Source organism: Pleurodeles waltl, chromosome 10, assembly GCF_031143425.1.
Source record: "Pleurodeles waltl isolate 20211129_DDA chromosome 10, aPleWal1.hap1.20221129, whole genome shotgun sequence".
Taxonomy (NCBI): Eukaryota; Metazoa; Chordata; class Amphibia; order Caudata; family Salamandridae; genus Pleurodeles; species Pleurodeles waltl.
Window position 1 is genome coordinate 851,108,332 of NC_090449.1, and position 12,858 is coordinate 851,121,189.

Here is a 12,858-nt window from a genome sequence, read left to right on the forward strand (position 1 = left end):
CCGTTCACTGAGATCTAAATCAGACACTTTATTCCACCATATTTCCCAATAGATAGTTTTCCCCTCCATTTTAATTTTATGATTGTGCCACAAAGAAGTCTGTCCCATGCCAAATATTGTCCTAGTTAATAGTTTATGTATCAGGAGAACAGCAGACCCAGGCCCTCATTATGAACTTGGAGGTTCAGACCGCCATGTCTGCGGCGGCGGAAAAGACTGCCACCGACATAATGGTCTGAACCACCATATTATTAACACAGGGAGGGGCACCTGTGGTGGCCCTCCATTACAACCAGGCTACCGCCAACAGGCAGCCTGACCATGGCGGATTACATTATCCAACAGGCTGTACCCTGTTTCCCCCAGCCTTTTCCTGGTGGGTTCCGCTGCCAAGGAAAGGCTGGCAGAAGGGGTGCTCCGGGGCTCCCGAGCAGTTCACTGCCTGATTTACGGGCAGTGATCTGGGCGACGGGTGCTGGTGCACCCGCCGCACAGCTGCATTGACGGCGGCTCCATGTGGAGCCATTGGCAATGTCCTGGCCCTGCATTCTGCTGGGCCGGCGGGCAGAACATTGTATTGAAAATGCTCTTTATGCGGCGGGCAGGTTCTCACGGGGGCTGGCGGTCTATGGAAAGACCACCAGCATGAACACCCCCACAGTGTCCAAAAATTAGGGACTTCAAGTTTTGCAGGGGAAGCTTTGCTGCATGATGTGCATTTAGTTTTGATATAAGGGGTGGTTGGTGGACTAATTGGGCCTCAATAAGCAGCAATGGGAAGGCGTCATCTTCATGTATCCTGGACCAACAGGTGACTTATGGTAACATGGCCTGTTGATATCTAGGTAAGTCAAGGAGGCAGATATCCCCTTTAATCTCATTCAGTTTGAGAGTATGCAGGGAGATTCTGGCTCTCTTGCCTTCCCATAAAAACTCAGATGAGGTGTTAAGGGCAGGGGCAACATACTTGAGAAAAAGTTGACCAATGGGGTTATTGTCATCTTGATTACCTCAGCTTGACCCCACCAAGTGATATATTTAGAATTGTTGTGGAGCCATTTTAGTGATGCATCTGGGCACATTATTTTAGCAACAAGGCTTGTTGCTTGTGCCCTTTAGCCTAGTAGTGTTTCATTTTATTTTATTTTATTCTTTTTAGAATGGGCCATGTTCGTAGAGGTGTTTTATTTCCTTTTATCTTCTTGTCCTTTCACCTAGGAAAGCATTACATTTCCTAGCACGACATTCTTCCATGCTGTGCTTTCTTCATGGCTGAAGCAAGATATGATTGTCAGCACAAGAGGTACACTGTGGGGGTTATTCTAACTTTGGAGGAGTGTTAATCCGTCCCAAAAGTGACGGTAAAGTGACGGATATACCACCAGCCGTATTACAAGTTCCATAGGATATAATGGACTCGTAATACGGCTGGTGGTAAATCCGTCACTTTTCCGTCACTTTTGGGATGGATTAACACCTCCTCCAAAGTTAGAATAACCCCCTGTGTCTCTAACATTCACAGAAACACACATAATTTTACGTGGAGACACTTTCTCACAACATCAGTTGTTTTATTATAAAAATATTTCCCTGTCCCATGCATGTGAAAGGGAAGTTTCAGCCAGATTACCATGACCGCATGCTTTCTGGCTTTGTTACAGCTGCTCACTGAGACCACTGGTTCCATGGTCTGTTACATGGGGATGGTGTCTCTATAGATAACAGGCTTCTTCACTACTGTCATACGCAGGTATGAGAAATGATGTCTTCCCAGGGGGGAATACTGAAGGGCGGATTAGGGTTTATCCTGCCATGCTCTAACATAGCTTAAGTAGGAATTACATATATCATGCATAGTGACAGTATGGTGGGACTTTTCCTGTGTTTCACTTTTTCTGTTGCCATTTTGCTTCTAGTATGTTTCATCATTCTATTTATTGCATTTCATATTATTTTATCCAAGACAGCTGACTTAATAAATCTTATTGAACCATTACCTGCCTCTGTTTGTCTTTGCATGTGTGAGACTAATGTAGCTGAGAGAAAAGGATGAGATCTGATCCACCACGATTTCTCTAAGAAGTCACAATGTCATGCGCCCACTTGCCACAAGTCATCCCTGCTCTTGGGCAGAGGTGAGGCACTGCTAGCTGGCTGGAAATGGATTAGGCCAACTGTTGTCACATGGTGTGGGACTGGACTCAGTTCCCCATAATTCAGGTGATGCTGCTGCCCAAATCCAGCAGCCTCATTGGTACAATGAAAGCCAACGTGACAGGGTACCATGCATTCAATATGTCTTTTTTTTTTTTACAGGATTTTGTTTTCATTGATAATGAGTAAGGTTTTTATTTCTTTACCAAACCAGATACCTAAGTATTTGAGGGAGTTAGGTTGCCACTTCTGGCCCAAAACACCAATCACTGACGAGGTGCAGTGGACATTTAGCGGAAAGTCCTTGGTTTTGTCACAGTTAAGGGAATGACCAGAGACTAAAGAGTATCTTCATATTTCATGCATAGTATGTGGAATGGCTGGATCAGCTTCCTCAGAAAAAAGAACATCATTGGTAAATGCCGAGACTAGTCTACCGGAGCTGAAGTAAACACACTTAATATTATGGTTGTGTCTGAAAGCTGAGAGCAGTGGCTCAATAACCAGCAGGAAAAGCTGGTAGGGCAGGCAACCTTGTTGCGTGTCCTGAGAAAGTAGAACTAATTGGAAAAGGTGGCCATTAACTCTAACTTTCCCAGTTGGATGCAAGTATAGAGCCATCGCCATGCATATAAAATTGTCTCCTAAGTGACACTTATGTAGCATTGCATTGAGAAAAGGCCATTAAACCTTTTCAAGTGCCTTTTCAGCATTGAGTGCCAGAGGAGCTGCTGGGGATTCAACAAGCTTTGCTTTATCAAATGCATGGCAGAATATTATCTAATGTTGTCAACAGCAAGTCTCCCCTTTAGAAAGCCAGTCTGAGAAGGGGAATTAGTTTAATAGGACCGTCTCCAGCTTATGCACAATGATTTTAGCATATATTTTGCTATCAAGATTGAATAATAATATGGGTCTATAATTTTTGACATCCAGACGATCCTTCCCCTCCTTTGGGATGACCACTATAGTGGCCTCTGTTGCCGTGCTGGAGATTGACCCAGAGTCTGTGAATTGGTAGAAGAGCCGCCACCAGGTCCACAAAGGTTTTATCAAATTTGCCTGAGTGTCTGACACTTTCCCAAATTTAAGGCAGCGAATGGATTTCAAAGTCTCCCCCTTGTCAATGGGTGCCTTCAGAATAAGTTGCTCTGCATTGTTTAAGCGTGGAAGGACACAGGAAACTAGATATTTACTACACATGTCAGTGGAGGCTGCTTTCTTGGAGTTATGTAGGTCAGAATAGAATATTCTGAAGGCATCAGAGATGGCCTAGACAGATGACACCACATGTCCATCTGTGTTCCTTATCCCAAGTATAAGCAATCTGTTCTTAGTCTACTTCAGGTAGTTAGAAAATGCTTTCCCTGCCTTGTTCCTGTGGCACATCTTCCCAGCTACAGAGATGTCAATCTATTTTTCAGCTTTTTCACTCAATATTTTGTTGTACTCATACTGTAAGTAACATAGTTCTCTTAAAGCAGCAGACTTATTATCATGTCTTCATTATCTAGTCTTTTTATTTCCGCTTCTTAGGATAATTATTGCTTGGAAGGAGTTTTGTTTTTAATCATCATTAGGTTAGTCAAAACTCTACTAATGATAGCTTTGAGCGCATCCCATCTATTAGTAGCTAAGGTGTCCTCAATATTATTTTCTTTTGGAAACTGACCTATTGCTACGAACATTGTCTCTTTATCACTCTCATCATCAGGAAGATCATCATTGAAACAAATTTGTCTGGGGGAGCGGGAAGACACACAGGCATGGTCTGAGATTACAATTTGCTCAATTTTAGGATCGCAGGACATAGCCAGCAGTCGTCTGCTAACCAAGTTATAATTGATCCTGAAGAAGGAGTGATCTGGAGGGGAGTAAAATGTGTAATCACTGCCAGTTGGATTGTACAGTCCCCATACTTCAACCAGATTGTTATTTTCACAGCAGATTTTCATTTGATTATGTGATCTATTACCAAGGAATTTATGTGTCGATATCCTATGAATGGGCCTATTTATCAGAATGTTGAAATACCCCCAATTATCACTTCTAAGTTATCAGGTAGCTCTGAGACTTGTTTGTCCAGTTCTTTCCAGAATTCTACAGAGTTGTCATTGGGCCATACACATTTACAACAAAACATTTCCTGTCTTTTTTCCTACCTGCGGTGATAAACCATCTGCCCTGGTGATCGTGTAAGTGAGACAGCAATATGATTTCTATTTTTGTTTTAGAAATTATGGTAAGAAACCCATTCTTCTGCTATATTGCTGGGGAGAGCACAACCTCCGCCACCCACATGGAATAGGATTTAGCATCCTTAATGGTCTCAAGGTGTGTTTCCTCTAATAGGATGATATCTCCTTTTAGTTTATCACAGTGTTCCACAATCGGTTTCCGTTTGACCGGATGGTTGAGCCCCTTGGTATTTAATAGGAGATGTTTGATGGCAGACTACATCACACATAAACATGTTGTAGAAGTTGTGTAGAGTGGGCATATACTGTGCATATACTGTGGGCATATACCGTGGGGCCTACCCACTTTATTATGTAGATGCAAGTGAGTTTGGGTGGAATTAATTGCTGGGAGATGCCTGGAGCAATAATGGATAGCATGACAGAGTTATAATGAATCTGTATGGTGCACATAACCACGTGGGAGTCTGGTTAAAAAGATGGCCCTGCCAAATGTCATGTAATAAAGAAAAAGGGAATTGAAAGTAAGGATAGAGGACAAAAGGGTGATGAAAGATAGAAATAAATGATAAAGAAGCAAAAAATAAACCCCTGATTAAAACCTTCCCACCTATTAAACATGACAAAATCACATTTCCCCATCCTTCAACATATTGGGACGAGGTAAGCCAAGGGCTAGCTGACTGCCGCTGCAGCTCTCCCACAAGTCAGTAAACAGAAGAGTAGAGGAACCTATGTAGCCAAATATAAAGGTATTGTACCTTTAGCTATCTAATGTAGAGATTTGCAAGTATCATTAAGGGTACTGTAGGAACAATCTTATGTATCAACATTTGGAACAATCATAAAGCAAGAGACAAATGTGCATACCAAGATTTTGAAGTTACAACAACAGCAGTGTAGGAAGTTTGGCAATCAGAGCAAAGAGCTCAGATGATTTGACATAGTACAGATCTCAAGTTATCATATCCATTTGGAACAATGCTGATATGAGTCCACTGAGTCACTGAAGACCCTTTGACTACAATGCAGAACTTGGCTGGTCCAGCAGAAGAGAAGGGGATGGTGAGGTGCCTCAGTGATTGACAAAGCCCTAGGAAGCCCTTCCTGATGATTATGGTGTCCTTAGAGTAATCCTGTGCTATAGTTATCCTAATGCTATGCCATTGTATTTGTTGGATCTTCCTCATGTGGGGCAGGATCACTTCCACGTGGCAGTACCTCAGAGTTCTGAAGATCATTGTCCTCAGCATTGAGTTAGGCCCTGGTTTGCCCTGTTTGTTTCCTGAGTGCCCTCTCTATTTCAAAGTTTTATCAAATATAATCCCAAATCAGAGAGGTACCCAAGATTACAGAAAATCGGTGCATTAGTTCGTATCAACTTCCACATTCTCTGGGAGACCAAAAATATGCGGGTTACCTCTATGGTTGCGATCCTCAAGTTCAGACAAATCTCTCTTTATGTTCTTCACCTTATGTGATGTGAGATCTGCTTGCTTCAGTTCTGCCATGTGTAAGTCCTCCAGGGCACTGATTCTTGATTCCACTTCAGTGATACTATTCACCATCCCTATGAAGTTGTTACATAGTGCCAGGATGTCATTTGGTTTCCTGTACAAGATCCTGAGGTGCACTCACTCTCTGCAAGATAATATCCAAGCTCATGCCAGTGCCTACATTGGGTTTTACCAGTGATTCTGTAGCAGCAGGGTCTTACTTAGCATGTTTTAGGTTGGCTTTGGCATCCTTGATATCTTTGTGGTCTTTGGGATCTTTATTTTGTTGGTCTGCCATTTTAGATTTGGAATGATGGGCTTCAGTGTAGGAATTTGCGAATTTGCTAATTGGCAATGATAGTAAGTGCATCGCTGGATGTGAAAACCTCTGACCCAGATTAAACAGTGTTGAATTGAATAAGAGCAAAGTAGCACCATAGACTGCCCTAAGGAGATAGAGCTGTCACAGTTCCCAATCCAGTTATGGAGTCGGATATGGTGATCCAAGGTCTCTCCCCAAAGTATAAAACATTGCATTGGTCACCAAGATAACAGACTCACTGCCTGGAGGCTCATCAAGCACTATGGCATGAGCAGTAATGCAGACCTTAATCACAGTGAAAGCTAAACTTCCCACACAGGCAGTATGAGATAGCCCGTAAACATGCCTACAGTCAAGCCGAAGCAGCCTTAATCTAGTCCTTGTTGCATGTAAATAAGCAGAAGTATGGCGTTACACCAGGCCAGTGTGGGCAGGTAGCACAGCGCCAGACTTCAGGAGTAAATCGATATGGTCTCTAACCTCAGATGATGTCAAAACTAATAGCTGGTGGACAGATCCTGAGATTATGAAACTTTCATTAGGTGAGCAGAATGTTATGTCGGTCTTCGAGATGCCGACTTAACTGTGTTGAAGTCCATTGTAGTGCGAGCGGTAAGCTGCACGCGCAGCAGCAGCCTCACCCCTCACTTGGATTGAGAGGTTGGCAGTTCTTGTGGATGATCGTGCAAAGTCATTGAGACCTCTGAGGGCCTCTCCTGTTGACATGCACAGGATCTGATCTGTTTGTACCCCTTTAACAGTTAGGAGCTGCGCCAATGTCACTGCCGGTGGCTGTCGCCATTTTGTTTTTCTTCAGAATGCAGCTAAAGATTGGAAAATCACCCTTGCATAGTGGTTTTAGCATGCTGTGAGCTCTGCATCAGTCCGTTCACATTATCCTATGTCAGAAAACTTATTTTCCAAAGCTCCATGATGTTAAGGGCCCATGATGACAATGGACTGGCCTCGGAGCTTGTGGATGAGGTGGCCAGCACACTTGGGCGCTCTCCCCGCCCCCACTACACATCCCTCTTAACCAGGTTCCTTTCTTGTTCATTGCACTGTAATCTTCATATTTCTGTTTTCTGTCCTGTTGGATCAGGTGCCAAGGGCGAATGATGAGATAATAACTTTCAAAACCCACGCTGACATAATGAACTAAAATGAAATTTGAGATTGTTTGATGTTGGTGACTGTTAGGCATGTGTGACTGGGTAATAGAGAACTCCACATTTGAAGACCCATGTGTGTCACGCCGTAGTTGTGTTAGAATTATGGATTCAGTTCACATCAAGTCTCTGTTCCTTACCTTACCATATCTTTCCCTTGTTTGAGAGAGTGTTTTTTGCAGACATTTCCTGGATGTGCTGGAGACCACTCGTGGATCTCATATTGGGATGGGGTGCAGGCCTGTGCTGGGTTTCGTACTTGATCCAGCCCTGAATCCCTCCAATGTGTCTTCTGCTACCCTGGCAGCATCTGGTACAGATTCCCAAAATATGCACTCATTCCCTTTGCTATTTAAGTCTTATGCCCTTCTTGTTCCTCTGCCATGTCTTTGCAACTCTGTTAGTTTTCCATTGCTATCTTTTTGGGAAGTCTGTTAAGATCAGTAGATTACTGGCAATGCAATTTGACGCCTTGTCTTCCGAGCAACTCATGGGCACAGTGAATTTAATTGAACCGAATTGAATAGAAATTATTGGTTACATTTAAATAGAAATTATAGAGCACAAATTGTCTCAGAAGGTATCCTGGGGCTTGCGAAGAATCCAATAGAGATGTTTTTCTGTTTTCCCAGAAACATTGGAACGTCTCCAGGCCACAGACATATAGCTCTGTCTGTGACAGGATGCTGTACCATAACTACAGAGTTTGAAATGGCTGGTTGATGGATTTATGTGCAGCATCCTCCTATCTGCTGATCTCGGACGGGATGGGAGAGGGCACAAGATAGGACAGGCGTTTTATTCCTCTGGGCATTTCCCTAGTGGGCTGGAGCCTTTGGAGACAGTTTTGGGAGTGCAGGGCCGGTGCTGGTGCATCTGTCACTTTCCTCAGCCCTATAAAATTAATTACAGGAGGCACAGGGTCCTTTAAGGGAGAGAGAGCAAGAAGGAGAGGGATGGAAAGAGAGTGAGAGATCAGAGAGGCAGAAGAGAGAGAGAGAGTGAGAGAGAGAGAGAAAGAGAGTGGCTTGATGGAAAAAGAAATAGAGGGAGGAGAGAAAGGTAGGATTGCTTTGAGCATTTTTACAGGGCTGCTTTGGTACCCCCACCTAGCCCTGGTGGGTCATGATGGAACAGCCCTGAGTTAATGAGAGTGACTTTGTGAGAATCAATGGTGGCCCATAATGTAAATAAGAGATATTTTCTAAGGAGATGTTCTGCTCAATTCTGCCTACCTATTAGCAACCTCTGCTCATTTCATCTGGCAACAAGGAGGGGCTCTACCTCTTTCATGTCACCGAGTTTTAACATATTTCCTATTGAACCCCAGTGATCCTCCCAATAGCTGCATCCTATGGTTTGCACAATATGAGGCTATAGTGTGTGAATGAGCCGTTGGAAATGGCGCTGTGTTTGTAACTTTGAGTGTAGGCATTTAGCCACGATTTGCTTAATAGTGTTGTGCCTGCATTAAATGATGTCTTTTCTGTTTGGGTGCTATATATATGTGGCATTAGCTATAATTCTTCTTATGCATCATTTATTTAAACATTTTTATAGCATAAACTAAACTTGTATTTGGACTGAACCTAAATACTATTGAAATTTGACATTAAGCACACCTTTCACCTTATAAAAATAACTTCCATGACCTCCGAACAATCAACCCAGAGCCTTATCATAATGACAGTTTTTACTTCTATTGCTCACTAACCCTTATTTCTATGGGCACAAATAAATTATGAGCTGAAGCCACTAAAGCATAAGGGTAGATGAATTTTAATATAAACTTCAGATATAGGTGTTTGGTGAAATGCGTGTTCTTGAAAAAAAAACATGAGTATGTACACAATTAAAAGAGGCACTTGACAGAACCCAATCGAATTAAAACGTTTTGCACATGGTATTTATTTCATATATGTATTTCTTTTTCTGTTGAGTGAACTGCATTTGACTTTCAGAACACACTGAAAGATATACACTGTTTATGTCTATGTAAAGCAGCTTTGACAAAGGTACAATGGAAATATTAGGGAACTTCTGTAAACGTGTCTCAGCACAAGCTGGCCAGTCATCTATCGATAAGTGGAAGCAAAGGAGGCATTAGCAATATGTTGCACCTTATCAAATCACAAAAATAAATACACAAAAAAGTAAGTTTTTGTCATTGAGACACACAAGCGCATGGAAGACATCACATGCTGAATCTAATGCATGTATTAATCAAGACAACCTTGTTACTGCAATGTAAGATACTTCGTCAGGTGTTCATCTACTCTCTCCCTTCCATTTTCAGCTCACCTTCACGTATTTTGATACTGAGTATCACCGAGTCTGTCGGTGGGATTCGGTCACAATAAGGAATGGTGGCTCTACTGGATCGCCCATCATCGGGCAATACTGTGGAACAACATCACCTGGAACCATTCGGTCCGGATCCAACAAGTTGGTGGTAATCTTCAATTCAGACAGTACACTCCATGGAGGCGGGTTCTACGCAACATGGACCACCGACTCTTTGGGTCAGTCAGACATCACTATCCCCTTTAACTGTTGTACTTACAGCCATTGCAACATGAAGGAATGTTATTATAAAAACCAGGCAGTGTTACGACGGAGAGAAGATGCTCTTTGTGAAATAGGCATGCTTTTATGAAATCTGCGGCTCCCTGTTTACTTTCTAAAAATATAAACATAAAAAACTGCACATTACTTCTGAGATGGAAAACCCAACTTCATCAGAGGGTTTGTTTACCTTCTATCAGTGGTTTGGATTGAAAATTGATGTCATTTGTGAGTTAATCATATGTTCCTGTTTACCAACTGTGTAAATAATGTACCATGTGTCTGTGTGGTTGAGAACTTCATTTTTACTCGCACGTTTTGCTGACTTCTACCATCTTCAATTTGCGCTCCCTTGGGGATGTAAGACAAAAACTAATCTGAAATGGCATTCTCCAAGTTGGTAAGGTTTGCTAGTGATCCAATTAGTGATCTCACAGAATTCCTTCTGTCCATGAATCCCAAAATCAGTGTCGTTCCTTTTATGGCGATTGGGATATAAAATCCTGTTTTTACTCTGTGGGCCCTTTTCACAAACATAAATTTAGTCATAAACACAAGTTTACAACAGAATGCAACTTTTTTCATCTGCCAGAATTTCACCAAAATCTTTCCTTGTTGGTGTAAGTCAATTTAAGTGGGTGGAGATCTCCACCATAGGTGGGGAGATTTTAGCATTAAGTCCCCCTCGAGAGTCGGGAAGTGGCAGTTCCAAGTTGTGGTTTGTCTCGGAAGTTTGGGAACTCTAATAAACATATAGGTTTGTGTGCCATTGTGAAAGTTCACTTTCTCTCATTTCTACCTGGAAGGTATCCTTCAGTACAAGAGCGGTATGAATTCCCTTCTAAGGAGCTAACGGGAACGTATCAACCCTGCATATGCTGGAGGTGTATGGGAGAGACTTTCTGCGTGACACAAAAATATTTCCCATGCAGAGAAAAAAACGTGCATTTTCACAGGGGAGCCTATTTAATCTGAGCGGAACTCACATTACCTTCCAAGAGTACACTTAGAAACCTGCACCTGACACACCTTCCCAGGTGTACTCCTAGGAATATTCAATGAGTAGGAACAAATTAGGAAAAACACGCTCAAGGTGGAGACAGAGAACTATACTAGTGATGTTCCTACTTTTTTCATGAACTGGGCATATTGAAGTATTTTTTTAATCAAGTTCTGCCTTTCAAGCATTACTAGTTCGGCTGACGATTTTTACAGTCTGCTGAACTTCACACAGACTACCTCCCTGCCGGTCCCATTAGGAGTTTCCTGCTAGGCTGGTGCGCGGAAACCTTAGTTTCCGCCCACCAGCCCAGTGGGAAATAGGATACAGCATTGTCCCCAGCTCCAGCACCCTTGCAATGTTCACTCTGTGCATGCTCCAGCACCCTCCCAGTGTTCACTGTCTGCAAGGCAGACAATGAACATTGCGATGGTGCTGGCTTGGGGGCCCCACCACTGCCCATGCAAAGTGCATGGGCAGTGCAGGGGTTATCCCTGGTGCCCTCCTGCACCTGCATCCACCTGCTGTTTCATGGTGGTGGTACCACCATGAAAAGGCTGGCAGAGAACGAGGTAATAATCCCCAGGGCAGCGCTACCCTAGGGGATTCTGACCGCCACCTACCTCCAGACCACTGGGATCTCTGATTCTGGCAGAGCTGGTGATTCCTTGGCAGCCTGACCGCCAGGATTGTAATGCGGTGCTTGGACCGCTGCATTGATGGCGGTCCAACCGCCATCCATGAGTATGGCAGTCTAGTGAACACCACACTAGTAATGAGGCCCTATGTCTGCTTCTTAAACAAGCTCTTTAACATCCAGCAGTGATCTTTTTATTATTGGGATTTCAGAGGCTACAAAAAGTACCACAAAAGACATACAACAGATATGAGTGTTAGAAATTGTCACTAAGGTACCGAGGTCTCTTCTCATTGGGAACTGTTCAGATTTTTCAAACTTTCAACTGGAGTCTATATGGAAAGTGTGTTGTATTGTGGTTGTTATTGTTAATTTAGCATCTGCTCAGCACAAATGTGTGGGAGGTGTCATTTTCACCTCCCATGAGTTTTACTTATTTATTTAAGGGTTTTATATTGCAAGAACAAGGCCCTCGAGTAACAGTGTGTTTTACAAAGGAGCAAGGGCAAAGCATGACCAGATCGGTTGCAACAAGAGTTGTGGGCAAAAAACTGGCATCTGTAAACGTAAACAAATCTTTACAATAGCTTGCAGATTATGTACTGGTATGTATGTAATCAGTTCAAAACATGCACAAATATCTGTACTTATTCACATATGTTAAAAAAGATGTAGGAGATCAGTCTAGTTAGATAACATCTTAATTCAGTACAATCCAGGATCACAGTTCTAGTACAATATAATAGACACAGAGACTTACAACAGAAACTTAAATAGATTTCAAAAGAGGACGAGCAAACAGAGAACTGAAAGCAGATAAAGAAGTAATAGTGCAGTTAGCCAGTGACACTAGTTCCAGGGTTTATGTACACATCCAGGGACCAACTGTTTTAACACAAGGTATTGCACTAAGAATACCTGAGCTACGGAGCCTGCAATTTAGGCCTAGAACGTGGGTTCAGGGCCATTAACATCCAGAATGACCCTCAGCATCGTGCTATAGTCTGTATTAGAACACTGGAATTTTGGGAGCTCCATTGGACACAATGGAGTGCCCTGGGCTTTTACTGGCTGGTAAAAGCCTGGACCATCAACATTCCAATGTTCTTTGTTCACAGCAGTAGCTGTGAACAAAGTCCTCATGGAATCAGAGGGGATTGTCATCCCCTCAGGCTCCATGAGGACTTAGTTTTATTTATTAGAACATTCTGTCCTCTTGTGGCAGAATATTCTAATAGCCTTACAGCCCTTTGTAGCTGAGCTATTCCGGCCATTAAAGTCACACTCCCTTGTTAAAGGTCCTCGACTTCGTCTCGG

General features: G+C 42.8%; 1 protein-coding gene across 1 annotated transcript in view; it reads left to right on the top strand.

Moving 5' to 3' along the window:
• The window catches only part of CUBN (cubilin), a 1,111,275-nt gene that overhangs the window by 784,546 nt on the left and 313,871 nt on the right, over window positions 1-12,858 (top strand). The window contains exon 53 of the mRNA XM_069211549.1: window positions 9,636-9,861. Coding sequence (XP_069067650.1) covers window positions 9,636-9,861 — 226 coding nt within the window. The remainder of the gene's footprint in view (window positions 1-9,635; window positions 9,862-12,858) is intronic.